This window comes from Lepus europaeus, chromosome 5 (genome assembly GCF_033115175.1).
Source record: "Lepus europaeus isolate LE1 chromosome 5, mLepTim1.pri, whole genome shotgun sequence".
In the NCBI taxonomy this organism is placed as follows: Eukaryota; Metazoa; Chordata; class Mammalia; order Lagomorpha; family Leporidae; genus Lepus; species Lepus europaeus.
The window spans coordinates 102267617-102294549 of NC_084831.1; the positions used below are offsets into that span (position 1 = coordinate 102267617).

Below are 26933 nucleotides of genomic sequence, written 5' to 3' on the forward strand. Positions count from 1 at the left end.
AAGGAGCATTTAAGAAAATCTTAGCACAGATTACCCCATTTTATATAGCCAGCAAGTGGTAGAGCTAGGACTGGAATCTGCCTCTTTAGTCGAAGACTTTAGCTACTGCTAGATGTAACCTCCCTTTGAAGAAAATCATTCATAAAATTTGGTATTTAATTATTATTAATAATAATATACAATTAACTCCAGTCAACCTTTGTAAGTCAAACTAAAACATCGTAACACTGATTGAGAACTTCTACTGTCATTTAGCATCAAGCACCGTCCTTAAGGTTGGATAAACTTATAAGTAAAAGAGGTTTATTTGACTCATAGTTCTGGAGGATCAAAGGCATGGCACCAGCATCAGTTTGGCTCTGATCCAGCAGTTCCACTACTGGTTATATATCTAAAAGACAGGAACATGTATCAAAGAGACACCCATACCACCATATTTATAGCAGCACTATTCACAATAGCCAAACTATAGAATCAATCAAGGTGTCCATTATCAGACGAATGGATAAAGAAAATATAGCATATATATACAATGGAATGTTATTCAGCTATTAAAAAAGAATGAAATTCTACCATTTGTAGCAAAAAGTATGCAACTGGAGGACATCTTGTGGAGTGAAATAAGGACCTAGAAAGATAAATATTATATGTTCTCCCTTACATATGGGAGTTAAAAAATTTTTTTAAATAAAAAAACAAAGAAATGCCTATATCAGTATTGCTGCAACTATAGTTTTATCAAATTTTGTTTTATACCTTTGTCAAACTAACAGTTAAGAATGTTATACTACTATAGTTTTAATTATCTGTGATTATTTTGTAATTTACTGTCTATGGGTGAAACAGTCAATTTTCCATTTGATTATTGCTTATAGCCCTTGACTATATTTCTTCTAGAGTTTTTTTGCTTTTTACTTGACTATAATGAAAATTAAAAATATGCTATCTCAAATGTGAATGAGAGAAGGGGAAAGTGATAAATATTTGAATATATGAAACTATCACACCTAAAAATCTAATGAAAGCAAGATTTTATGGAACTACATGCTATCTGACATCAATTTACATTCACAACTACAAAATCAGCTGGGTCTCTGCACCCAGCAATCTTATTTTCTCAGTCCATTTGCTTTCCCACTTTCCTAGAAAATTATATCATATACCCTTTTCCCTCAAACTTCCAACATGTCCTTGCTTCCAATTTCACTGAAGAAACTGAACCACGAGAAACAAGGTTTCCACAACCCTGCCAGCATCTGTGCCCATTTCATAGTACTTCTATGACTGCAGATAAAGTTCCTTACCCAGGTGAGCTTCTCCCATGACATCAGTGTCTATATTCTCTCCCCACTGAAAGATTTCCAGGAAGTTCTCTTAGCAGTACTCCTCTCTCTTTCCTGTACTGTCAGTCATCCCCTCTCTCCTGGATCATTTCTATAAGCATACAAACATTGTTTCTTCCATTTCTGCAAAAACATTCTCTTGATCTAAACCCCATCTAGTTGCCACTCTATTTCCCCTTTCCTCGTCACAGTAAAACTCCTTGAGAAAGTTGTCACATAGGCTCCAATACAATTATAACAGGGACTTCAACACTCCACTATCATCAATGAACAGATCAACAAGACAAAACAACCAACAAAGAAACAATGGGACTAATCTACACTATGGGCCAAAGGTATTTAATTAATATCTACAGAACATTTCACCCCACAGCCGCAGAATACACATTCTTTTCATTACTGCATGGAACGTTCTCTAGGATAGACCATATGCTAGGCCATTAAGCAAGTCTCAACAAATTCAATAAACCTGAAATCATACCATGTATCTTCTGACCACAATGGAATGAAGCTGAAAATTAACAATAAATTCTAGAAAATATACAAACACATGGAGACTGAACAACATGCTGCTGAATGAACCTTGGGTCACAGAAGATATCAAAGAGGAAACTAAAAAATTCCTAGAAATGAATGAAAATGACATCACAACATATAAAAACTTATGGGATATATCAAAAGCAGTGTTAAAAGGGAACTTTACAGCAATTAGTGCCTATATTAAGAAACTTTAAGGGCATCAAATAAATTATGTAACAACACATCTCAAGGACCTAGGAAAACAAGAACAAACCAAACCTCAAATTAGTAGGAGGAAAAAAAATAATTAAAATTAGAGAAGAGATAACCAAAAGTGAAACAACAAAATGATACAAAAGAGCAGTGAAATTAAGAGCTGGTTTTCAGAAAAAAATTTTAAAGGCTGATACAACATTGGCCCAAATAACAAAAAAAGTTGGGGAGGACTCAAATTAATAAAATCAGAGATGATAGGTCTGGCTGAAGAGCCCATGAGAGTATTTTAGGCATGGAAAGCCAAGACACTCTGGCAAAAAAAAAAAAAAATCTAAATGAAAGATCTCTGCGAGTGAGATCCCAGTAGAAAGAATGGGCCATCAAAGAAGGAGGTACCTTTCTTTGAAGGGAGGAGAGAACTTCCACTTTGACTATGACCTTGTCGGAATAAGATCGAAGTTGGCGAACTCAAAAGGCTTCCATAGCCTTGGCAACTCATGACTAGAGCCTAGGGAGATTACTGAAGCCATAAACAAGAGTGTCAAATTATTAAGTCAACAACAGGAGTCACTGTGTACTTACTCCTCATATGGGATCTCTGTCCTTAATGTGTTGTTCAATGTGAATTAATGCTATAACTAGTACTGAAACAGTATTTTCACTTTATGTTCTGTGTGGGTGCACACTGACAAAATCTTTACTTAATATATACTAAATCGATCTTCTGTATATAAAGATAATTGAAAATGAAGAAAAAAATCAGAGATGATAAAGGAAATGTAACAACAGACACCACAGAAATAAAAAGAATCATCAGAAATTACTACAAAGAGTTGTATGACAACAAATTGGAAAATGTAGAAGAAATGAATAGATTTCTGTTCACATACAATCTATTAAAATTGAGTCATGAAGACACAGAAAACCTAAATAGACAATAACCAAGATGAGGAGTAAATCAGTAATAAAGACTCTTAAAAAAATAAAATAAAATAAATAAAGACTCTTTCAACAAAGAAAAGCTTGGGCCAGGTGGCTTCACTGTTGAATTCTACCAATCTTTTAAAGAAGAACCAATTCCAATTCTTCTCAACTATTTAAAACAATTGAAAGTTAAGGAATCCTCCCAAACTCCTTCTATAAGTCCATTATCACCTTAATTCCAAAACCAAAAAGGATACAACAAAGAAAGAGAACTATAGACCAATATCCTGAATGAAAAAGATACAAAATTCCTAAACAAAGTACTACCAAATAGAATCTAACAACACATCAGAAAGATCATTCAGTATATAATGATTAAGTGATCAGTTCAACAGAAAGATGTGACTACTATAAATGTATATGCTCCTAATTACAGGGCACTTGGCTATTTAAAAGAAATGTTAGTGAATCTAAAGGAAGACATAGACTTCAATACAATAGTAATGGGGAAACCAATATCCTACTTTCAACAATGGGCAGATCAACCAGACAGAAAATCAGCAAGGCAACAATAGAGTTAATCAACACTGTAGCCCAAATGGATCTAACAGATACCTACAAAACTGTCCATCCTACAGCTGCAGAACACACATTCTTCTTATCAGTGCATGGAACTTTCTCTAGGATAGACCACATGATAGGCCATAAAGCAAGTCTCAGCAATTTTTTTTTAAAATGACATAATACTGTGCATCTTATTTGAGTACAATAGAATGAAGCTAGAATTCAATAACTCAGGAAGCTCTAAACATATGAAAACACATGGCGATTGAACAACATACTCCTGAATGAAAATGGGTCACTGAAGAAATCAAAAGAAAAATAAAAAAAATTTCTGGAAATGAGTGAAGATGACAATACAACATATCAAAACTTATAGGATACAACAAAAAGAGTGTTAAGAGGAAAGTGTATAGCAATTGGTGCCTACATCAAGAAATTGGAAGGAACCAAATAAATGAGCTATCAATGCATCACAAGGATCTAGAAAAACAACAGCAAACCAAACACAAAACTAGTAGAATAAAAGAAATAATTAAAATTAGAAAAGAAATCAACAAGATTGAATCTAAAAAACAATATAAAGATCAGGAAAATGAACTTTTTTTTTTTTTTGACAGGCAGAGTGGATAGTGAGAGAGAGAGACAGAGAGAAAGGTCTTCCTTTGCCGTTGGTTCACCCTCCAATGGCCGCTGTGGGCAGCGCATCCTGCTGATCTGAAGCCAGGAGCCAGGCGCTTCTCCTGGTCTCCCATGTGGGTGCAGGGCCCAAGGACTTGGGCCATCCTCCACTGCCTTCCCGGGCCATAGCAGAGAGCTGGCCTGGAAGAGGGGCAACCGGGATAGAATCCAGCGCCCCAAGCGGGACTAGAACCCAGTGTGCCGGCGCCGCAAGGTGGAGGATTAGCCTGTTAAGCCATGGCGCCGGCCATGAGCTGGTTTTTTTGAAAAAATAAAAAAATTGACACACCATTGGCCCAACTATCCAAAAAGAGAGGGAAAAGACCCAAATTAATCAAATTAGAGATGAAAAAGGAACTGTAAAACAGACACCACAGAAATAAAAAGAATCATTCAAAATGACTACAAACAACTATATGCCAACAAACTGGGAAACCTAGAAGAAATGGATAGATTCCTGGACACATACAACCTACCTAAATTGAGCCATAAAAACATAGAAAACCTAAACAGATCCATCACCATGATAGAAATTGAATCAGTAATAAAGACCCTGAACCAGATGGCTTCACTGTTGAATTTTACCAGACATTTAAAGAACTAACTCCAATTTTTCTCAAGCTCTTCAAAACAATTGAAAGAGAGGGAATCCTTCCAAACTCCTCTGTGAAGCCAGCATCACCTTAATTCCTAAGCCTGAAAAATATACAACAAAGAAAGAGAACTATAGACCAATTTCCCTGATGAACATAAACACAAAAATACTCAACAAAATACTAGCCATTCAAATCCAACAATACATCAGAAAGGTCATTCACCTGAGCAAAGTGGGATTTATCACTTCTATGCAGGGATGGTTTAACATTTGCAAATCAATCAATGTGGTATATCACGTTAACAAACTGAAGAATAAAAACTATATGATTATCTCAATAGATGCAGAGAAAGCATTTGATAAAATACAACATCCTTTCATGATGAAAACTTTAAGCAAGTTGGGTATAGAAGGAACATTCCTCAACACAATTAAGGCAACATATGACACACTCACTGTTGGCATTATATTGAATGGGGAAAAGTTGGAAGCATTTCCATAAGATGTGGAACCACACAATGATGCCCACTTTCACCACTGATATTCAATATAGTTCATGAAGTTTTAGTCAGAGCCAATAGGCAAGAAAAAGGAATCAAATGGATAAAAATTGGAAAGGAGAAAGTCAAATTATCCCTGTTTGCAGATTACATAATCCTGTATATAGGGGAACCAAAAGACTCCACAAAGGGACTACTGGAACTCATAAGAGAGTTTGGTAAAGTTGTAGGATATAAAAAGATATCAAAATGTTGATACTACCCAAAGTAATGTATAGATTCAATGTGATCCCAATCAAAATATCAAGGACATTCTCCAAAGATCTAGAAAAAAAAATGATGCTAACATTCATATGCAACACAAGAGACTCCTAGTAGCTAAAACAATCTTAAACAACAAAACAAAGCCTGAAGCATCACAACACCAGATTTCAAGAGATACTACAGGGCAGTTATTATGATCAAAACAGCCTGACACAGGCAAAAAAATAGAAATGTAGATCTACTTGATCATAATGATAGGATTAAGTGTCAAAGGGATCACATAAACAAGACTAGTATCTGCTAATAATAACTGATAGAATTAAAAAGGAGAAAATGATCCAACATGGGAAGCAGGATACACAGCAGACTCATAGAACGGCGATGCCCTAAACAGCACTCTGGCCTCAGAATCAGCCCTTAATGGCATTCAGATCTAGCTAAAAAGCCCATGAGAGTTTCTCATGCATGGAAAGCCAAGACATTGTGGCAAAAAAAAAAAATGACCTAAGTGAAAGATCTCTGTGAGATCCCAGTGCAAAGAATGGGCCATCAAAGAAGTAGGTACCTTTCTCTGAAGGGAGGAGAGAACTTCCGCTTTGACTATGGCCTTGAGTTTGTGAACTCAAGAGGCTTCCATAGCCTTGGAAACTCATGACAAGAGCCTCGGGTGATTACTGACGCCATAAAAGAGTGTCAATTGTTAAATCAACAGGAGTCACTGTGCACTTACTCCCTATGTAGGATGTCTGTCCTTAATGTGTTGTACTATGCGAATTAATGGTAAAACTAGTACTCAAACAGTACTTTATACTTTGTATATCTGGTGGGTGCAAACTGTTGAAATCTTTACTTAGTATGCACTAAGTTGATCTTCTGTATATAAAGATAACTGAAAATGAATCTTGATGAAGAATGGGATGGGAGAGGGAGTAGGGGATGGGATGGTTGCGGTTGGGAGGGAGGTTATGGGGGAAAAGCTGCTATATTCTAAAAGTTGTACTTTTGAAATTTATATTTATTAAAAGTTAAAAAAGTAAAAAATAGAAATGTAGACCAGAATAAAAGCCCCAGAAATTAATCCATGCATCCATAACTGACTGATCTTTGACAAACAAGCTAAAATAAATCCCTTGAGAAAGGACAGTCACTTCAACAAATGTTGTTGGGAAAACTGGATCTATGCATTCAGAAGTATGAAACAAGGCTCCTGACTTAAATCTTATACAAAAATCAACTCAAAATGGATCATGGATCTATACGAATGACCTGATACCATCAAATTACTAGAGAAAAACATTGGGAAAACTCTGTAAGATTTTGGCATAGGCAAAGGCTTCTTGGGAAAGACCCTGGAAGGACAGTCAGTAAAAGCAACAATAGATAAACAGAGTTACATCAAACTCTGAAGCTTCTGCACTACAAAGGAAACACTCAACAACGTGAAGAGATTACCAACAGAATTGGAGAAAATATCTACAAACTATGCAATTTATAGAGGATTAATATCCAGGATCTATAAAGAACTCAAGAAACTCAGCAACAACAAAACAAGCAATTTAGTTAAGAAATGGGCAAAGGACACAAACAGGCATTGTTCAAAGAACACAAACAGATAGAACAACAGAAACATGAAAAACATGCTCGGTGTCAGCAATCTTCAGGGAAATGCAAATAAAAACCATAATAAGGTTTCCCCTCACCCCACTTAGAATGACTATCATCCAAAAATCAAAAAATAATAAATGTTGGCAAGGATGAGGGAGAAAAAGGTATTCTAATCACTGTTGGTGGGAATGTATACCAGTATCACATTATGGAAGACAGTATGGATATTCCTGAGAAATCTGAAAATAGATCTACTATATGACCTGGTCATCTCACTCCTGGGAATTTACCCAAATTAAATGAAAGCAGTATATGTTTATTGTAGCTCAATTCACAACAACTAAGACATAAAATCAACCCAGATATCCATCAACTGACGACTGGATAAAGAAAATGCAGTACACACACACACACACACATACACTATGGAATACTACTCAGCCATAAAAAAAAATCTTTTGCAACAAAATAGATGCAATTGGAAACCATTATGCTCAGTGAAATAAGCCAGTCTCAAACAGACAAATACGTTTTCTCTGATATGTGGTAGCCAATATAACATACAAAATATACATAGGAATGAAGTGGACATCTTGTGATTTGATTGGTGGTTGTAGTCCTTGTTTATACTCCTTCAAACAGTGGTCTTCCTACTTTTACTTGTTGAATATTATGGTTAGTAGTGCATCAAGTCTGTGATTACATAGTAAATTGAAATTATTTTTTTAAAAGATAAAGAAAAAAGAAAAGAAGGATGGAAGGGGATTGAGGGAGGGAGAAAAGGAAGGCAGGAAGTATGATAATCCTCTTAGAAGTCTACATGGGAAATACATGAAATCTGTTCTCTTTATATTAATACAATTTTGTCAATTTTATCTCCATTTCTATCTTCTATTTCCCTCATAGCTGTTGTGATCTGATATGCCATATATATTTCTTTGTAGATTCCAACCTGTAGTCCAATTTAAATTCCACAGAAGCAAGTGGAGTTTCTCTTTGGTTGGTCACTTGGTTCTGTTTTCTGTTTTGTTTTATCTGCTGTGACATGTCCATCATCTAGAAAGGGTCTAAAACATATGAGACACTCAAGAAACATTTATTGTTGAAAGAAATATTTGTTGAATGAGTAAGTGCATCTTTATTTAAGTAAGATATATGTTTTTTCTTTTTTTAAAAAAAGATTTATTTATCTGAAAGGCAGAGTTATAAGGAGAGAGAGGGAGACAAAGAAAGAGAGGTCTTCACTAGTTCATTTTGCAAATGGCTACAAAGGCCAGTGCTGGGCCAGGCTGAATCCAGGAACCAGGAGCTTCTTTTGGGCACTCCAATGTGTGTGGCAGAGGCCCAGAACTTGAGCCATCGTCTGCTGCTTTCCCAGGTGCATTAGCAGGGATCAGAATTGGAGCACCAGGGGCTCAAACTGGCACCCACATGGGATATAAATGCTGTAGGCTGCAACTTAACCTGCTATGCCACAGAGCTAGCCCCAAGTGATAGGTTTTTAATATGTGCATTACTACCCAATCCAATGTACTATTTATCTGTTTGCTTTTCAACTGCTTAAGAAAGGATACTATCAATCTTTTGTATTTTGCTAAAACTTTGAGGTTCTATAACATTCTGAACAAGGTCCAAAAAAGCACTCTGTTGCTACAAAAAGTATAAATAATAGAGAATTAATATTTTCAGAATTAAGATTTGCAGTGAGGCTGGAAAATATAGAAACACAAAGCATCAAAATAAACTCATATATTAATGCTATTTTTCTATTATCTTTTAGAAGTGCCCTCATAGTTGAAAATATATATCCCATCCTAAAATGAATTATTTTAGCAAAAGTAAAATCCTAAAGATTAACAAATTTTAAAATTCAGTATATATTTCATCTGTTAATCATTCGACTAAATTTAGAGGTTGACCCTCTAATCATTAACTAATATACTGAAATCTCCATAAAACATTCATATTATTCAAAGGAAAAATAATTATGAAAATTTGGTGAGGGGTTGAAATGAAAATTACTAATAGGCATCATACATAATAATCCACAGAACTTCTCCTGTAAACAACAGCAGTATGAAAATGCAAAGATAATAAGAATAAGCAAAGTCATTAATATTTGCATTGATAACTATTGCTTGTACAGTCTAGTTTTCATCAAAGAAATATTTAGATTTTTATTAAAAATGTTCATTTTTAATAGAAATTTAAAATCTTGATCTTCATTTCAAATTCCACAGTCAATAACAGTTTACCTGCTCATAGGCCCCAATCTTGATTGATGTCTCTGGTGCAATTTTAAAAACATTTACACCATTTCCTCGCCAAAGAGAAAGAACACCTCCCTCTTTCACCATCTGCTCAAATCCAGTAATCAATTTCATTCTCCTTGTCTTTAAACTTTGAACCTGGAAACCAATAGCAGATTGAATGATTTATCAATTTATTTTCAAGGCAATATGGCATTGGTATTGCTACTGCTAATGAAACAATTATACTCATATGTATAAATTCATGATTTTCAACATAATCTTCATTTTCCTTCAGAAACATATAAAATTAATACATTAATTTTGCTCTTGTCTCCAAATACATACTTAAAAGTTACAATAGTCCTCTGTTATTTGCACCTTTGCTTTCTGCAGGCTTGCTTTCTACAGTTTCTAGCCTAAAAATATTAAATAGAAAATTTCAGAAATAGGCAATTCATAAGTTTTAAATTGCACAGCATTCTGAGTAGTGAGATAAAATCTCAACCATCCCCCTCCATCTTGCCCTGGATGTGAATAAACTCTGGCCAACATATTCACACCGCTACTTGTCCCTTGGTCACTTAGCAGTAGTTATCAGACCAACCATCATGGCATTGCAGGACATGTGTTCAAATAAGCCTTATTTTGGGAGGAGTGAACTTCCACTTTGACTATGGCCTTGTCTAAATAAGATCGGAGCTGGTAAACTCAAAAGGCTTCCATAGCCTTGGCAACTCATGACAAGAGCCTCGAGTGATTACTGACGCCATAAACAAAAGTGTCAATTGTTAAAATCAACAGGAGTCACTGTGCACTTACTCCCCATGTAGAATCTCTGTCCTTAATGTGTTGTACTATGTGAATTAACAGTATAACTAGAACTCAAACAGTACTTTATACTTTGTATATCTGTGTGGGTGCAAACTGTTGAAATCTTTACTTAGTATATACTATATTGATCTTCTGTATATAAAGATAATTGAAAATGAATCTTGATGTGAATGGGATGTGATGGGATGGTTGTACGTAGGAGGGAGGTTATGAGGGGAAAAAGCCACAGTAATCCAAAAGCTGTAATTTGGAAATTTATATTTATTAAATAAAAGTTTAAAAAAATAAAAAATACCAAATCATTTAAAAAAAGCCTTATTTTACAAAATAATGGCTCCAAAACTCAAGCAGAGTGATGCTGCAAATCAGAATATGACAAACAGAAATTGTAAAGTGCTTCTTTACATGAAAAGGTAAAAGTCACATAACTTATATTACAGGATATTGTTATAATTGTTCACTTTTATTATTAGCTATTGCTGATAATTTCCTACTGTGCCTAATTTTTACAATAAAGTTTATCGTAGGCACATATGTATATAAAGGAAGAAACACAATATGTTTAGGATTCAGTACTATCTCTGGTTTCAAGCATCTACTGAGGGTCTTCCACAGATATGGGGGGACCACTGTAATCTAAACCATTGAAGAATAAAATAAGGAAGAAAAAATATCTTAATTATCAGAGAATTTCAGCATAAAGAATTTGTGTTGTTGCTAACAAAATATGACATGATTATTAAAAAGTGCATTGAAATATGCACTAAAAAAAGATGGGATGAAAATACATCAAATTTTCAACCGTGGATTCTCCTAGGTTTTGTCATCCAAAATTGATACATTGAATTCCTAAACCTCATTGTTCAGAATACAACCTTCTTTGGAGAAAGGATCTTAATAGAGGCCAACAAGTTCAAGTGAGGTCTTTAGGGTGGGCCCTGATCTGACAGGCATCCTCATAAAAATGAAGAAATTTGGACACAAGGACATGACATACACAAAGGGAAGACAACGTGAAGAGACATATAGAGGAAACTGCCATGTCAGGGAGAGAGACTGGAAATGGATTATCCCACACTGCCCTCAGAAGGAACTAATTCAGCAACACCTTCATTTCAGACTTGTAGCCTTCAGAACTGCGACACAGTAGATTTCTGTTATTTAATCCAGTTTTGGTTTTGTTATAGCAAACTAGTACACAAAGGTTCCACAAACAACTAATGTCATCCTGTAAGCTATCTACGTTCTCTCATTTTCTTAACATATTATTTTTGATAAGGAAAATGTTGTTTTTCAGAAAGTAAAAAATCAAACCATTAATAAAGTATTCCCTGTCAGTAATATAAAAAGATGATAATGAGAGAGCAATGCAAAATAGGCATTCTCATCTCCTTTAGGTAGAACAAATCTAGAAAATAACTTACCAATACATATGAAAGTGCTACAAAAATTCTGTGGAGGGACCAGGACTGTGGTGTGTAGCAGGTTTAGCTGCCATCTGCAATGCTAGCATCCCATATAAGCACTGGTTCAAGTCCCAGTTGCTCCACTTCTGATCCAGTTCCCTGCTAATGTGCCTGGGAAGGAAGTGGAATATGGTCAAGTACTGGGGTCCCTGCTGCCCATGTGGGAGACAGGGATGGAGTTCCAGGCAACTGGCTTCAGTCTGGCTCAGCCCTGGCCTTTGCAGCCATTTGGGGAGGGGCCAGTAAATGGAAGATCTCTCTCTGTCTCTGCCCCTCTCTCTATAACGCTGCTTTTCAAATAAATGAAAAACCGCGGCTCAATAGGCTAATCCTCCGCCTTGCGGCGCTGGCACACCGGGTTCTAGTCCCGGTCGGGGCACCGATCCTGTCCCGGTTGCCCCTCTTCCAGGCCAGCTCTCTGCTGTGGCCAGGGAGTGCAGTGGAGGATGGCCCAAGTTCTTGGGCCCTGCACCCCATGGGAGACCAGGAGAAACACCTGGCTCCTGCCATCGGATCAGCGCGGTGCGCCGGCCGCAGCGCGCCTACCGCGGCAGCCATTGGAGAGTGAACCAACGGCAAAAAGGAAGACCTTTCTCTCTGTCTCTCTCTCTACTGTCCACTCTGCCTGTCAAAAAAAAAAAAAAAAAAGTTTGTGGGAAAATGAAATAGATAAGTTTAATAGTGCATAAAATTTTGAAACTCATGCATAGGTTTTTCATAATGCACATTTTCCATAAACTTTAAAGACTCCTCATATGGATGGATTTCAAATTTTAAAACTTATTTATCTGAAAGGCAGAGTTAGAGAGGGAGCGATAGCTCTCTCCCAACTGCTGCTTAACTCTCGAAATGGCTGCAACAGCCAGGACTGGGCCAGGCCAAAGCCAGAAGCATAGAATTCCATTCGGTTCTTCCACATGGGTGGTAGAGGTCCAATCACACAGGTCATCTTCACTGCCTTCCCATGTGCATTGGCAGGGAGTCGGATTGAAGTGGAGCAGCCCAGACTCAAACTTGTGCTCATATGGGACATTGGAATCCTCATAGGCTAGGTGGTGGTTTAACCTGCTGCTCAAAAACGCTGACCCTCAAAAAATTTTTGTAGCAAGTTAAACTTATTTTAAACTCTAGTTTCCATGATATTTTGAAAATGCCCTTCTCTTCACATGTGAAAGCAGAAATGTCCATATCATTACTTTAAAATATTTGTATCATTATTTAAAAATGTTCATACCACTAGGCAAATTTCTAGGAATTTTTCTCTACAAGTACAAAAAGAGTCATAAAGAGAGATTTCATCATAAAATTATGAATAATTATTTTTAAAAGAAGAGTATTAAAAACCACCTACATATCTAGCAATAAGAAAAATTGAGAAAACAAATAAATACTGCATCGTCATTAAAAACTCTAGTTGAAGAACATGAAGTAACTATAAAAATATGTTCAGGTTATATTGTCAATCATAAAAATAACAAAAAGTAATTGCTACTCTGTAAAAAATGCCTTTACAAAAGTCTAAAATATAATTCACTGAAGTGTTAATAATGATGATTTTGGGTGATGAGAGGATAGACAATGTTTTGGCTTTCTTTTGCTGTGAGGTTTCCTTCCTTTACCTTCTTTCATATTAATGACCGTGTTTCTGTGTTTCTGTGTGTAACACATCTGTAAGCATCTTTTGCAGGGCTGGACGAGTGGCGACAAATTCTTTCAGTTTCTGTTTGCTATGAAAGGTCTTAATTTCACCTTCATTCACAAATGAGAGCTTTGCAGGATATAATATTCTGGGCTGGCAGTTTTTCTCTCTTAGTACCTGGGCTATGTCTCGGCATTCCCTTCTAGCTTGTAGGGTTTCTGATGAGAAGTCTGCTGTGAGTCTAATTGGAGATCCTCTGAGAGTAATCTGACATTTCTCTCTTGCACATTTTAGAATCTTTTCTTTATGTTTCACTGTGGTGAGTTTGATTACAACGTGTCATGGTGAGGATCTCTTTTGGTCATGTTTACTAGGGGTTCTATGAGCTTATTCATCTTATTTCTACCAAAACCACAGCACACTCAATTTTTGAACATTCACTAGGTGCCAGAATTATGCTAAGCACTTTATAACATTAAATTTAATTCTTTTTTTTATTTGACAGGTAGAGTTATAGACAGTGAGAGAGAGACAGAGAGAAAGGTCTCCCTTCCATTGGTTCACTCCCCAAATGGCTACTACTGCCGGCACTGAGCCTATCCGAAGCCAGGAGCCAGGTGCTTCTTCCTGGTCTCCCATGTGGGTGCAGGAGCCCAAAACCTGGGCCATCCTCCACCGCCCTCCCGGGCCACAGCAGAGAGCTGGACTGGAAGAGGAGCAAGAATGGACTAGAACCTGGCACCCATATGGGATGCTGGCGCCGCAGGTGGAGGATTAACCAAGTGAGCCACAGCACCGGCCTAAATTTAATTCTTAAAATAACCCTGTATGATGATCCCCTGGGAAAATGGACCTAACTGGGAGTGACCCATGGACATAAAGTAGCAAAGCCTAAATTCAAACCCAGGGCTCTCTGACTCTTCATTTGCATTAAATAACCTCTGGTCTTACAACACACATGCACTTCACAATACTCCTCTCAGTTGTGTGACACTCAACAGTAATACCTCCATTAATAAAGAGGATAAGATCTAATTAACCTACTCAGTGTAAAATATATGTATAACTGAAAGGAATGAGATCCAATAGCAGCCGGCGCCGCGGCTCAACAGGCTAATCCTCCGCCTTGCGGCGCCGGCACACCAGGTTCTAGTCCCAGTCGGGGCGCTGGGTTCTATCCCGGTTACCCCTCTTCCAGGCCAGCTCTCTGCTATGGCCCGGGAAGGCAGTGGCGGATGGCCCAAGTCCTTGGGCCCTGCACCCGCACGGGAGACCAGGAGAAGCACCTGGCTCCTGGCTTCGGATCAGCGAGATGCGCCGGCCACAGCGGCCATTGGAGGGTGAACCAATGGAAAAAGGAAGACCTTTCTCTCTGTCTCTCTCTCTCTCACTGTCCACTCTGCCTGTCAAAAAAAAAAAAGAGAGAGAGAGAGAGATCCAATAGCATTAAAGGACAGAGACTCCCTCCTTTCTTTCCTTCCTCTTGCCTCTCATTACATATTATTCTCTCCCCATTTCTCACTTATCTTTCTTCTATCACCTTCCTTTTTTTCCTATTTCTTCTCTAGTTCCTTTCCTTTTCTCTCTCCCACCTCTTCCTCTTCCTATCCAGTCCCTGATTCCTTTCTCTTTTCACTCTTTCCATGTTCTGCTATTTACTCCATTCATTTTCACTCTCCTAATCCACTGACCCATTTTCATCCCCTTAGAGAGCCCCTGCCTATCCCTACAATATCCACATATGCCTTTCTATCTTGTGCAAAGCAAGTACGCATAAGGGATAATTGATGTTGTCAATATCACCTTCACCATCATCACACATATAGATTGCTTATGTCTATAAGATCCTAGTGTATAACACATATGCTTTGCATCTTTGCATTTCTAGCAGCTAGCAAATGATGAGCACACAACAAATACATCTTCTTTATTTTTCCTCTTGATTCCCTCCCCATCCTTCTTTCCTTCCTTCTTTCCTTTCTCCATCTCTGTGTAGCCCTGTACTATATTCATGTTTTTCCCTTTACAACTTATTTTTATTTTTTTTACAGATACAGTTATTGAGGAAGCTGAATTTTTCTGTTTCTACCCACAACAGAAGATTTTCCACTCCTGATGTTTCCTAACAACTGGTTGAATTTACACACCTGACTGAATGGAACATAGGCCACACACAAAATCAAACATGCAGAAGGATGATGGGTGTTTTATGTCATTTAAAGTGTATTCCCTACACAAAGCCTTAACTAAGACATCACTAAATATTTATGTGAGAAATAATAAGTCAAGAAGAAATAGCATTTACTTTCTCTGAACATTCCTATAGTGTTATGTGTACATGTGTTATGTGCTGGGTACACAGCACTTATATCACATTTTATTACATACATAATTTTATATTTTCCTGATTATACTCTAAATTCTCTAAAGGCAAAAATTACATCTAACGTAACTGCTGTAGCCTCTAATTCCTATTAAAGTATCTAATATATAATAAGCTTTAATTAAATAAGCATTACAAGTTTTACACAATTCATTCATATTTTATAATAATAACTTCATAATCCATGACCAAAATGTCACCAATATTACCCCAAAAAAGACAATCAAACACTCAGATATGCAAGTTTAATTACAAATTTAAACTAACTAGATTGTGGATTACTGATTTTTATATCTTTGTAAAGAAAGTATTCAGTGGGGCTGGCGCTGTGGCGCAGCCAGTTAATGCCTTGGCCTGAAGCGCTGGCATCCCATATGGGTGCTGGTTCTAGTCCCAGCTGCTCCACTTCTTATCTAGCTCTCTGCTATAGCCTAGGAAACAGTGGAGGATGGCCCAACTCCCTGGGCCCCTGAACCCATGTGGGAGACCCGGAAGAAGCCCCTGGCTCCTGGCTTTGGATTGGCGCAGTTCCAGCCATTGCAGCCATCTAGGGAGTGGACCATTGGACAGAAGACCTCTCACTCTCTCTGTTTCTGCCTCTCCTCTCTGTGTAACTCTGACTTTCAAATAAATAAATAAATCTTAAAAAAGTATTAAATTTTAATTATGGATTTTATTAAGCCATACACTATTTAAAACTACTACTGACAATCTATTACTGACATAAAGGTAACTGGAAAATATATTATATACTATATACTATAATTTATTATACATGATGTCTTAATACTTCACCATGGATTTATTTCTGAAAAACCATTACTAACAGGGTGGTTTTATATTCCAAAGAAAAATTAATTTGAATTACATAGCAGCATCTTTAAGAAAATTAAGGAATCATTTAAATATTGAAAACAAAAAAATTTACAATTTTTAAAAAATATAAAACTGTAATGAAAAGTCATATGAAATGTGCCAAAATGTTTAAGATAGTATTCAAGGGCTTTTCCAGTTACTTCAACTCTTACAGGCTGGGTGAGATGCGCCAACTACCTGCATCATGACTTTCAAGCGGTCAAAAGGTGCTGTGCATGTCCTTGCGACAGCACTAGCTATTCCTGCTGCTACCAAACGCTTCCACCAATCTCCAGACTGCTTTTCTTGTTCAGTAAATTCATCTGGAATGGCTATACTCTCTCCGATGTCAACTGCCTAATAAATGAAAGGAAAAAAAAAGAGAGAGAAATAGAGAAAAGAACAAGACAATAAAGTGCAAACACTTGATAAACTAAAAGGATAACTTTTTATAAAGACTAAATATAATTTTATGAAAACAAAAAAGTTACAGAAGATTAACAATTTCTTGATACCTGTACTAGGCCAAATGGTTTATAATAACACCTGCCATATAAATTTCTGTTAAATTAGAATTAGTGATAAAATTCTCAAACTACCTAGATAATCACTTTCATGAAAAATGTAAATCCCAAGAGCAGGAATCACATCCTAGTCATTCACCACAGTGTCTACCACACACTAGGTAAGAAGTACACATTTTCAAATTTTCCCTGCTTCATTTAAACTTCTTGAAATTCATTGTACACTTAGTCTGAGTCAGAATTTTGGAGTTTGTTTTAGAAAATCTGTGCTCTACTGAGTTCCACATTTTACTTTATTTTCAGTAATCACACATGCTCTTGCTAAGTCTATCCATTTGCCTAAATGTGAAAGTAGTGTAGTTCACAGGAAAGAGTGTCAGGCAACTCAGAGAATCTCGGTTCCATCACCTGTTCACCATCATGGGCAAATCACTTCTCTGCTTCTTAGTTTTCTTGACATCATTTACTTATTCTACTAATTTCTTATTTTCCAAGCACATTCTCACCTCAGAGCCTTTAGACTTTACTTTCTCTTTACCTAAAACATTTTTCCTTGGGTCTTTCCATCACTTCCTTTCTTATAATTAGCACAATCTTAAATGAGTTAGTTTCTGTTTTTTGCTTTATTGCTCTACTAGAAAGTCAACCCAACAAGAGCAGCAACTTGGTCTCTTTTGTGTAGTTGTAAACCTAGATGATGGTAATTTAAAGAGCTTGCTTAAAAATTAAAGATAAAAATAAAAAATGTAAACTTAATTTCTCAACATAAGTTCCATAAAGTAAAAACACTTTGATATGCAATATTACAAGCCATTTATTTCATCCACACAAACTAAGGTTCCTGGAAATTTAACCATGTTAATATAATATATTTTACATTACTCCCTGAAGAAAACTGGGTGCCTTCTCAAGATTTTTTGGAATTATGAAACAAAAAAAGTCAGAAGGAGACAAATATGTACTATAAGTTGGGTGCCCTGTGATTTTCCAGAAAAAAAACATGCAAAATTGCCCTTTTTGATGAGAGGATTGAGCAAGTGCATGGTTGTAGTAGAGAGGACTCTGGTGGAATTTTCCAAGGCATCTTCTTGCTATAGCTTTGGCTAACTTTCTCAAAACCATCTCCTAATAAGCAGATGTTATCATTCTTTGGCCCTCCTGAAGGTTAACAAACAAAATGCCTTGAGCATCCTAAAAACCTGTTGTGTTGACATTTGATCTTACCAGTCCACTTCAGCTCTATCTGGACTACTCCCACCTCTTTGTCTGCAGGACCATACTGGGAAAGCCATGTTTCCCTTCCTGTTAAACTTTTCCAAGAAATGCTTCACCACCTTGATCCAATTCATTAAATTTCCATCAAAACTTCTGCTTTTGTCTTCAGTGATTCCAGTCACAACAGTTTCAGCATTAATTGAGCAGCAAGTTTACTCTGCTTTTAATTTTTCAATCAGAATTTGTAAGCTAAACCCATTGAGATGTCTAGGGAATGGCTAATGTGTCAGCAGTTAACTGGAAGTCCTCTCAAATTAGGTAATGAACAAGATTAATTTTTCTTTGCAAATTGCTGTGAATGTTCTACTGCTGCAGGCTTTATTTTACAACATCATCCAGCATGATGTTGGAAAAATTAGTTATCAATTTGTAAACTACTGATTTCTGTGAGGCACTGATCCCATAAACTTTCATAAGCCGTCCATGTTGAGTCAATTTTTGTGTAAGGTGAAAGGTAGGGGTCTTTCTTCATGGTTCTACATGTGGAAATCCAATTTTCCCAGCACCATTTATTGAATAGACTGTCCTTACTCCAGGGATTGGTTTTGGATCCTTGATCAAATAGAAGTTGGCTGTAGATGTTTGGATTGATTTCTGGTGTTTCTATTCTGTTCCATTGGTCTATCCATCTGTTTCTGTACCAGCACCATGCTGTTTTGATAACAACTGCCCTGTAGTATGTCCTGAAATCTGGTATTGTGATGCCTCCGGCTTTGTTTTTGTTGTACAAGATTGCTTTAGCTATTCGAGGTCTCCTGTGTCTCCATATGAATTTCAGCATCATTTTTTCCAGATCTGAGAAGAAGGACTTCGGTATCTTGATTGGTAATGCATTGAATGTATAAATTGCTTTTGGGAGAATGGACATTTTGATGATATTGATTCTTCCAATCCATGAGCATGGAAGATTTTTCCATTTTTTGGTATCCTCTTCTATTTCTTTCTTTAAGGTTTTGTAGTTTTCATCATAGAGATCTTTAACGTCCTTGGTTAAGTTTATTCCAAGGTATTTGATTGTTTTTGTAGCTATTGTGAATGGGATTGATCTTAGAAGTTCTTCCTCAGCTGTGGCATTGCCTGTGTATACAAAGGCTGTTGATTTTTGTGCATTGATTTTATATCCTGCTACTTTGCCAAATTCTTCGATGAGTTCCAGTAGTCTCTTAGTAGAGTTCTTTGGGTCCCCTAAATAAAGAATCATATCATCTGCAAAAAGGGATAGTTTGAGTTCTTCCTTCCCAATTTGTACCCCTTTAATTTCTTTTTCTTGCCTAATAGCTCTGGCTAAAACTTCCAGAACTATATTGAATAGCAGTGGTGAGAGTGGGCATCCCTGTCTGGTACCAGATCTCAGTGGAAATGCTTCCAACTTTTCCCCATTCAATAGGATGTTGGCCGTGGGTTTTTCATAAATTGCTTTGATTGTATTGAGGAATGTTCCTTCCATACCCAGTTTGCTTAGAGTTTTCATCATGAAAGGGTGTTGTATTTTATCAAATGCTTCCTCTGCGTCTATTGAGAGAATCATATGGTTTTTCTTCTGCAGTGTGTTAATGTGGTGTATCACATTGATTGTTTTGCGAACATTGAACCATCCCTGCATACCAGGGATAAATCCCACTTGGTCTGGGTGGATGATCTTTCTGATGTATTGTTGCATTCTATTGGCCAGAATTTTATTGGGGATTTTTGCATCTATGTTCATCAGGGATATTGGTCTGTAATTCTCTTTCAATGCTGCATCTTTTTCTGGCTTAGGAATTAAGGTGATGCTGGCTTCATAGAAAGAATATGGGAGGATTCCCTCTTTTTCGATTGTTCTAAATAGTTTGAGAAGAATTGGAGTTAGTTCTTCTTTAAATGTCTTGTAGAATTCAGCCGTGAATCCATCTGGTCCTGGGCTTTTCTTTGTTGGGAGGGCCTTTATTACAATTTCAATTTCTGTCTCAGTTATGAGTCTGTTTAGGTTTTCTATGTCTTCCTGGTTCAATTTAGGTAGGTTGTATGTGTCCAGGAATCTATCCATTTCTTATAAGTTTCCCTGTTTGCTGGCATACAAGTCCTTGTAGTAACTTCTGATGATTCTTTTTATTTCTGTGGTGTCTGTTGTTACGTTTCCTTTTTCATCTCTGATTTTATTGATTTGGATCTTTGCTCTTCTTTTTTTAGTTAGTTGGGCCAATGGGGTGTCAATTTTGTTTATTTTTTCCAAAAACCAGCTCCTTGTTTGGCTGATTTTTTGTAATTTTTTTTTGATTCAACCCTGTTGATTTCTTCTCTGATTTTAATTATTTCTCTTCTCCTACTAGATATGGGTCTGGTTTGCTGCAGATTTTCTAGATCCTTGAGATGAATTGAAAGCTCATCTATTTGGTGCCATTCTGATTTCTTGATGTAGGCACCTATTGATATAAACTTTCCTCTTAACACTGCTTTTTCTGTGTTCCATAAGTTTTGGTATGTTGTGCTGTGTTCTCCCTGATCAGCGACAACTAACGGAGCACCAAAGGGGAAACCTGTTGAAGTGAATTGGACACTATGAGAAACAGTGACTTGATCAGCCCTTGTCCTGACTGTTGATGTACAATGCAATACTTTATCCCTTTTAGTATTTTTTTTTGTTGTACTTAATGCTATTGGTTGAACTCTGTAATTAACACACAGTTATTCTTAGGTGTTTAAATTATAACTGAAAAGTGATCCTTGTGAAATATAAGAGTGAGAAAAAGAGAGGGAGGAGACGTACAATTTGGGACATGCTCAATCGGACTTGCCCCAAATGGTGGAGTTAGAAACGTGCCAGGGGTTCCAATACAATCCCATCAAGGTGGCATGTACCAATGCCATCTCACTAGTCCAAGTGATCAGTTTCAGTTCACAATTGATCATACTCATAGGTCTAAGAGTCAAAGGGATCACACAAACAAGACTAGTGTCTGCTAATACTAACTGATAGAATCCAAAAGGGAGAGAATGATCCAACATGGGAAGTGGGAGACACAGCAGACTCATAGAATGGCAGATGTCCTAAATAGCACTCTGGCCTCAGAATCAGCCCTTAAGGCATTTGGATCTGGCTGAAGAGCCCATGAGAGTATTTTAGGCAAGCCAAGATACTCTGGGAAAAAAAACAAAAACCTAAATGAAAGATCTCTGCAAGTGAGATCCCAGTGGAAAGAACGGGCCATCAAAGAAGGAGGTACCTTTCTCTGAAGGGAGGAGAGAACTTCCACTTTGACTATGACCCTGTCAGAAGAAGATCAAAGTCGGCGAACCCTAAAGGCTTCCATAGCCTTGGCAACTCATGACAAGAGCCTAGGGAGATTACTGATGCCATAAACAAGAGTGTCAATTTGTTAAGTCAACATCAGGAGTCACTGTGTACTTACTTCTCATGTGGGATCTGTCCTTAATGTGCTGTACATTGTGATTCAATGCTGTAACTATTATTCTAACAGTATTTTTCACTTTGTGTTGCTATGTGGGGGCAAACTGTTGAAATCTTTACTTAATATATACTAAACTGATCTTCTGTATATAAAGAGAATTGAAAATGAATCTTGATGTGAATGGAAGGGGAGAGGGAGTGGGAAAGGGGAGGGTTGTGGGTGGGAGGGAAGTCATGGGGGGGGGGGAATGCCATTGTAATCCATAAGCTGTACTTTGGAAATTTATATTCATTAAATAAAAGTTTTTTAAAAAATAATAAAATAAAGTATATGTCCAAAAAAAAAATAAGCCATCAATGATTTCACCACACTTTCTCCACCATAAAGCTGAGGCTTGTTCTTGTTCCAATTTTAAGAGAATTCATGTTTCTCTAATAAGGACTCTTTGAAACTTATGTCTTAGCCTTCTTAGTGCCTCAAACGAGGTCCTGTTCAGACATTTTTATAACCAGTTAATGAATTTATTTCAATGAAACAAATTTAATTCAGTTTTTTCAAAATGATAATTTTCCGGGGCTGGCTCTGTGGCGCAGTGGGTAATGCAATGCCGGCATCCCATATGGGTGCCATTTCTTGTACTTGCTTAGTGCTTACTCTATTTTTTTAAATTTTTTTAAACTTTTATTTGGTAAATATAAATTTCCAAAGTACAGTTTATGGATTACAATGGCTTCCCCCCCCCATAACTTCTCTCCCACTCCCTCCCCCATTCTATTCACATCAAGATTCATTTTCAATTATCTTTATATACAGAAGATCGATTTAGTATGTATTAAGTAAAGATTTCATCAGTTTGCACCCACACAGAACATAAAGTGTAAAATACTGTTTCAGTACTAGTTATAGCATTAATTCACATTGAACAACACATTAAGGACAGAGATCCTACATGAGGAGTAAGTGCACAGTGACTCCTGTTGTTGACTTAATAAATTGACACTCTTGTTTATGGCATCAGTAATCTCCCTAGGCTCTAGTCATGAGTTGCCAAGGCTATGGAAGCCTTTTGTGTTCTCCGACTTTGATCTTATTTAGACAAAGTCATAGTCAAAGTGGAAGTTCTCTTCTGCCTTCAGAGAAAGGTACCTCCTTCTTTGATGGCCCGTTCTTTCCACTGGGATCTCACTTGCAGAGATCTTTCATTTAGGTTTTTGTTTTTTTGTTTTGGTTTGGTTTGGTTGTGTGTGTGTGTGTGTGTGTGTGTTGTTTTTTTGTGTTTTTTTGTTTGTTTGTTTGTTTTGCCAGAGTGTCTTGGCTTTCCATGCCTAAAATACTCTCATGGGCTCTTCAGCCAGATCCAAATGCCTTAAGGGCTGATTCTGAGGCCAGAGTGCTATTTAGGACATCTGCCATTCTATGAGTCTGCTGTGTCTCCCACTTCCCATGTTGGATTATTCTTTCCCTTTTTTATTCTATCAGTTAGTATTAGCAGACACTAGTCTTGTTTGTGTGATCCCTTTGACTCTTAGACCTATGAGTATGATCAATTGTGAACTGAAACTGATCACTTGGACTAGTGAGATGGCATTGGTACATGCCACCTTGATGGGATTGTATTGGAACCCCTGGCACGTTTCTAACTCCACCATTTGGGGCAAGTCTGATTGAGCATGTCCCAAATTGTACATCTCCTCCCTCTCTTATTCCCACTCTTATATTTCACAAGGATCACTTTCCAGTTAAATTTAAACACCTAAGAATAACTGTGTGTTAATTACAGAGTTCAACCAATAGCATTAAGTACAACAAAAAAAATACTAAAAGGGATAAAGTATTGCATTGTACATCAACAGTCAGGACAAGGGCTGATCAAGTCACTGTTTCTCATAGTGTCCATTTAACTTCAACAGGTTTCCTTTTTGGTGCTCAGTTAGTTGTCACCGATCAGGGAGAACATGAGATACTTGTCCCTTTGAAGATAATCATGATTTTTTATCTTCAATTTTTAATGTGATGTATCACATTTATTGGTTTGCAAATGTTGAACCATCCCTGCATACCAGAGATAAATGCCATTTGCTCTGAGTGAATGATCTTTCTGATATCTTGTTGGATTCAGTTGGCTAGTATTATTACTGATTCAATTTCTGTCTTCGTTATGGGTCTGTTTAGATTTTCTATGCTTCATGGCTCAATTTAGATAGGTAGTATATGTCCAGGAATCTATCCATTTCTTCTAGGTTTACTGATTTGTTGGCATACAGAACAAATTCCTGATGATTCTTTTAATTTCTGTTTTGTCTGTTGTTACATTTCCTTTTTCATCTCTAATTTTATTGATTTAGGTATTTTGCTTCCTTTTTTTGGTTAGTTGGACCAATGGTGTGTCAATTTTGTATATTTTTTCAAAAAGCCAGCTCATCATTTCACTGATATTCTGTACTATTTATTGATTTCAATTTTATTTCTTCTCTATTTTTTTATGGTGTTTATGGAGTTTTTATTGGCTTGGAAGAATGCTTGTGCTGTAATGTGAGTGGGGAAGGGGGAATATGACAACTCGTGTGACAGTAATATGAGCTCAGGTCTATAAACAGTAGGCTGTAGCAAGTGCATGGAAGAATACCAGAATGTGAGCACTGATCATTTCTCCTACTAATTTTGGGTTTTGTTTGCTGTTGTTTTTCTATGTCTTTGAGATGCATTGATCACTCATTTATTTGGTGCCTTTCCAATTTCTTAATGTAGGTACCAATTGCTATAAACTTTCCCCTTACACTGCTTTTGCTGTATTCCATAAGTTTGATATGTTGTATTGCTGTCTTCATTTGTTTCAAATTTTTTTTTATTTTTCTTTTTATTTCTTCTATGATCCACTGTTCATTCAGGAGCATGTTGTTAAGTTTCCATGTGTTTGCATACGATCTTGAGATTCTTGACTTGTTGATTTCCAGCTTCATTCCATTGTGGTCTGAGAAGATATATGGTATGATTTCAATTTTTTTGAATTTGCTGAGATTTGCATTATGGCCTAGCATGTGGTCAACCCTAGAGAAAGTTCCATGCACTGGTGAGAAGAATGTATATTCTGCAGCTGTAGGCTAGAATGTTGTAGATATCTGTTATGTCCATTTGGTCTATAATGTTGCTTAACTCTGTTATTTCCTTGCTGTTTTTCTGTCTCATTAATCTGTCCATTGCTGAAAATGTGGTGTTGAAGTCTTCCATTACTAGTGTATTAGAGTCTATATCTCCCTTTAGATCCATTAACATTTCTTTTAAATAGTGAGGTGCCCTGTAATAAGGTACATATATGTTTATTATAGTCATATCTCCCTGTTGAATTGATTCTTTAATCATTACATAGTTCCCTTCTTTGTCTCTTTTAACAGTTTGTGTTAAAAAAAAAAAGTTTGTGTTAAAGTCTATTCTGTTCTTAATAAGTTTATCTTAGGATGGCTACACCAGTTCTTTTTTTGATTTCTGTTAGCATAGAATATCCTTTTCCATCTTTACTTTTTTTTATCATTAAAATTCCTTTTATTGTTCCTCTAGTGGAATTAAATATTTCCAAAGTCCAAAGTCAAGTGTTTTTTCTTAGTTTTCCAACCACTATGATTTGTCTTCTGTTGGTTTATTAAGTAGAAAGTGAACTATCTGAAGGAGAACATCATCATTAAAACCTTTCACATCTTTGTCCTCGATTATTTCATAAAGAGGCTTACTTTGTGTCCCCCAACATATATTTTTACGAGGGTTATTTTGATCAGCTTGTGCAGTCAGTGCCAAAGTATTTAACTGGTAGCAGAAAAAGGAAAAGTATTTGCCATCTGTGATCACCCCCTGGGAGACAAAAGGTCGAGTACCACCTACTTCACTCCAGAATCCTTGTTACATAGCTTGTGCTCCAGTCCAAGCAAAAAGGCTTGCTATAGCATTAGCTCTAAAAACAACTTCTATCTGATCAGCACGGTTCAGTTTCAAAAGCCTTTCCCTGTTCAACTTATTAGGTAACAGATGAAACTGTGTGTGGCCATAACAGCATGGATCTGCTGTTTTTGAGCCAATAAATATGCTGTTTTCATATTGCCGTTTGAATAAGGGAAGTTTGTCAGGTTTACATTTTATAACTGGGATTTCTACAGGAATAGAATAATCCAATGGCACAAACTCTGGGAGCTGCTTAGATATTCGAATCTGGTTGTGTGGTTTATCATTTATTTGGTATCGCAATGCATCAACTCTACCTTTTCGATGCCCTTTGGAAATAATTTCTTCATCACGCAACCAGTAAAAGTTAACTGGGCGTTTACAATCGAGGGTGGCGGAGGCCAGCGTTGGGTTGTGCGGGCTGAGCAGGCCCATGAGAGCGGCCACCAGCTGGTCCAGGAAGGGCGAGGCAACCGCCTCGCGCATCTGGGAGAGTGGGGCGCGCCGCCGGCGCCACAGATAGAAGTGCTCCTGCAGGAGGCAGTCGCAGGCCACTGCGCGCAAGGCCGCTACGTCCAGCGCCGGCGCGGGCTCCGCGGGCAGCGGCTGCAGCCCCGACAGGAACATGGTCTTGGTGAAGCCCTGGTACCAGCGGTCAGCGTTCAGGGCGAAGGTCTGCGGGTAAACCACGTACTTTATGAACTGCATCTTGGTGAGGATTCGCAGCTTCTCGTCCACCGACTCGGCTGCGTGGGCTTTTGCATGCCAGCGCACCACCCGCCTTGCTGTTGGCTGTGAGGGAGGCCAAGATCCCAAGATCAGCAGGTACCACGCCGCGACATCCAGGCCGCTCGTTTCCAGAGCCGTGGCGGCGGCCTGGGCAGCGGTGTGTAGTGGCCAAGCCCGACCGTGGGACAGAAGCCTCCAGCACCTGGCCGCCACCATCTTCGCCCACAGACCCTCCATCCTTTACTTTTAATCTATGTGTATCTTTGTTGGTGAGATGTGTTTCTTGTAGGCAGCAAATAGATGGGTTTGGTTTCTTAATCCATTCATCCAGACTATATCTTTAAACAGGAGAGTTGAAGCCACTTACACTCAAGGTGACTTGATAAGAAATTACTTGGTCCTGTCATTTTTCCATAAATATTCCAATTATTTACTTTAGATTTCACTTGTTA

At 37.4% G+C, this 26933-nt stretch overlaps 1 protein-coding gene and 1 pseudogene across 1 annotated transcript in view; both read right to left on the bottom strand.

The window, feature by feature from the left end:
• Window positions 1–26933, bottom strand: part of LOC133759163 (mitochondrial adenyl nucleotide antiporter SLC25A24-like) — a 69815-nt gene that overhangs the window by 12413 nt on the left and 30469 nt on the right. The window contains exons 5-6 of the mRNA XM_062190115.1: window positions 16833–16991; window positions 9464–9616 (exon numbers count right to left, since the gene is read on the bottom strand). Of these exons, the coding sequence (XP_062046099.1) occupies window positions 9464–9616; window positions 16833–16991 (312 nt within the window). The remainder of the gene's footprint in view (window positions 1–9463; window positions 9617–16832; window positions 16992–26933) is intronic.
• On the bottom strand, window positions 25420–26697 carry LOC133760883 (large ribosomal subunit protein mL65-like; annotated as a pseudogene).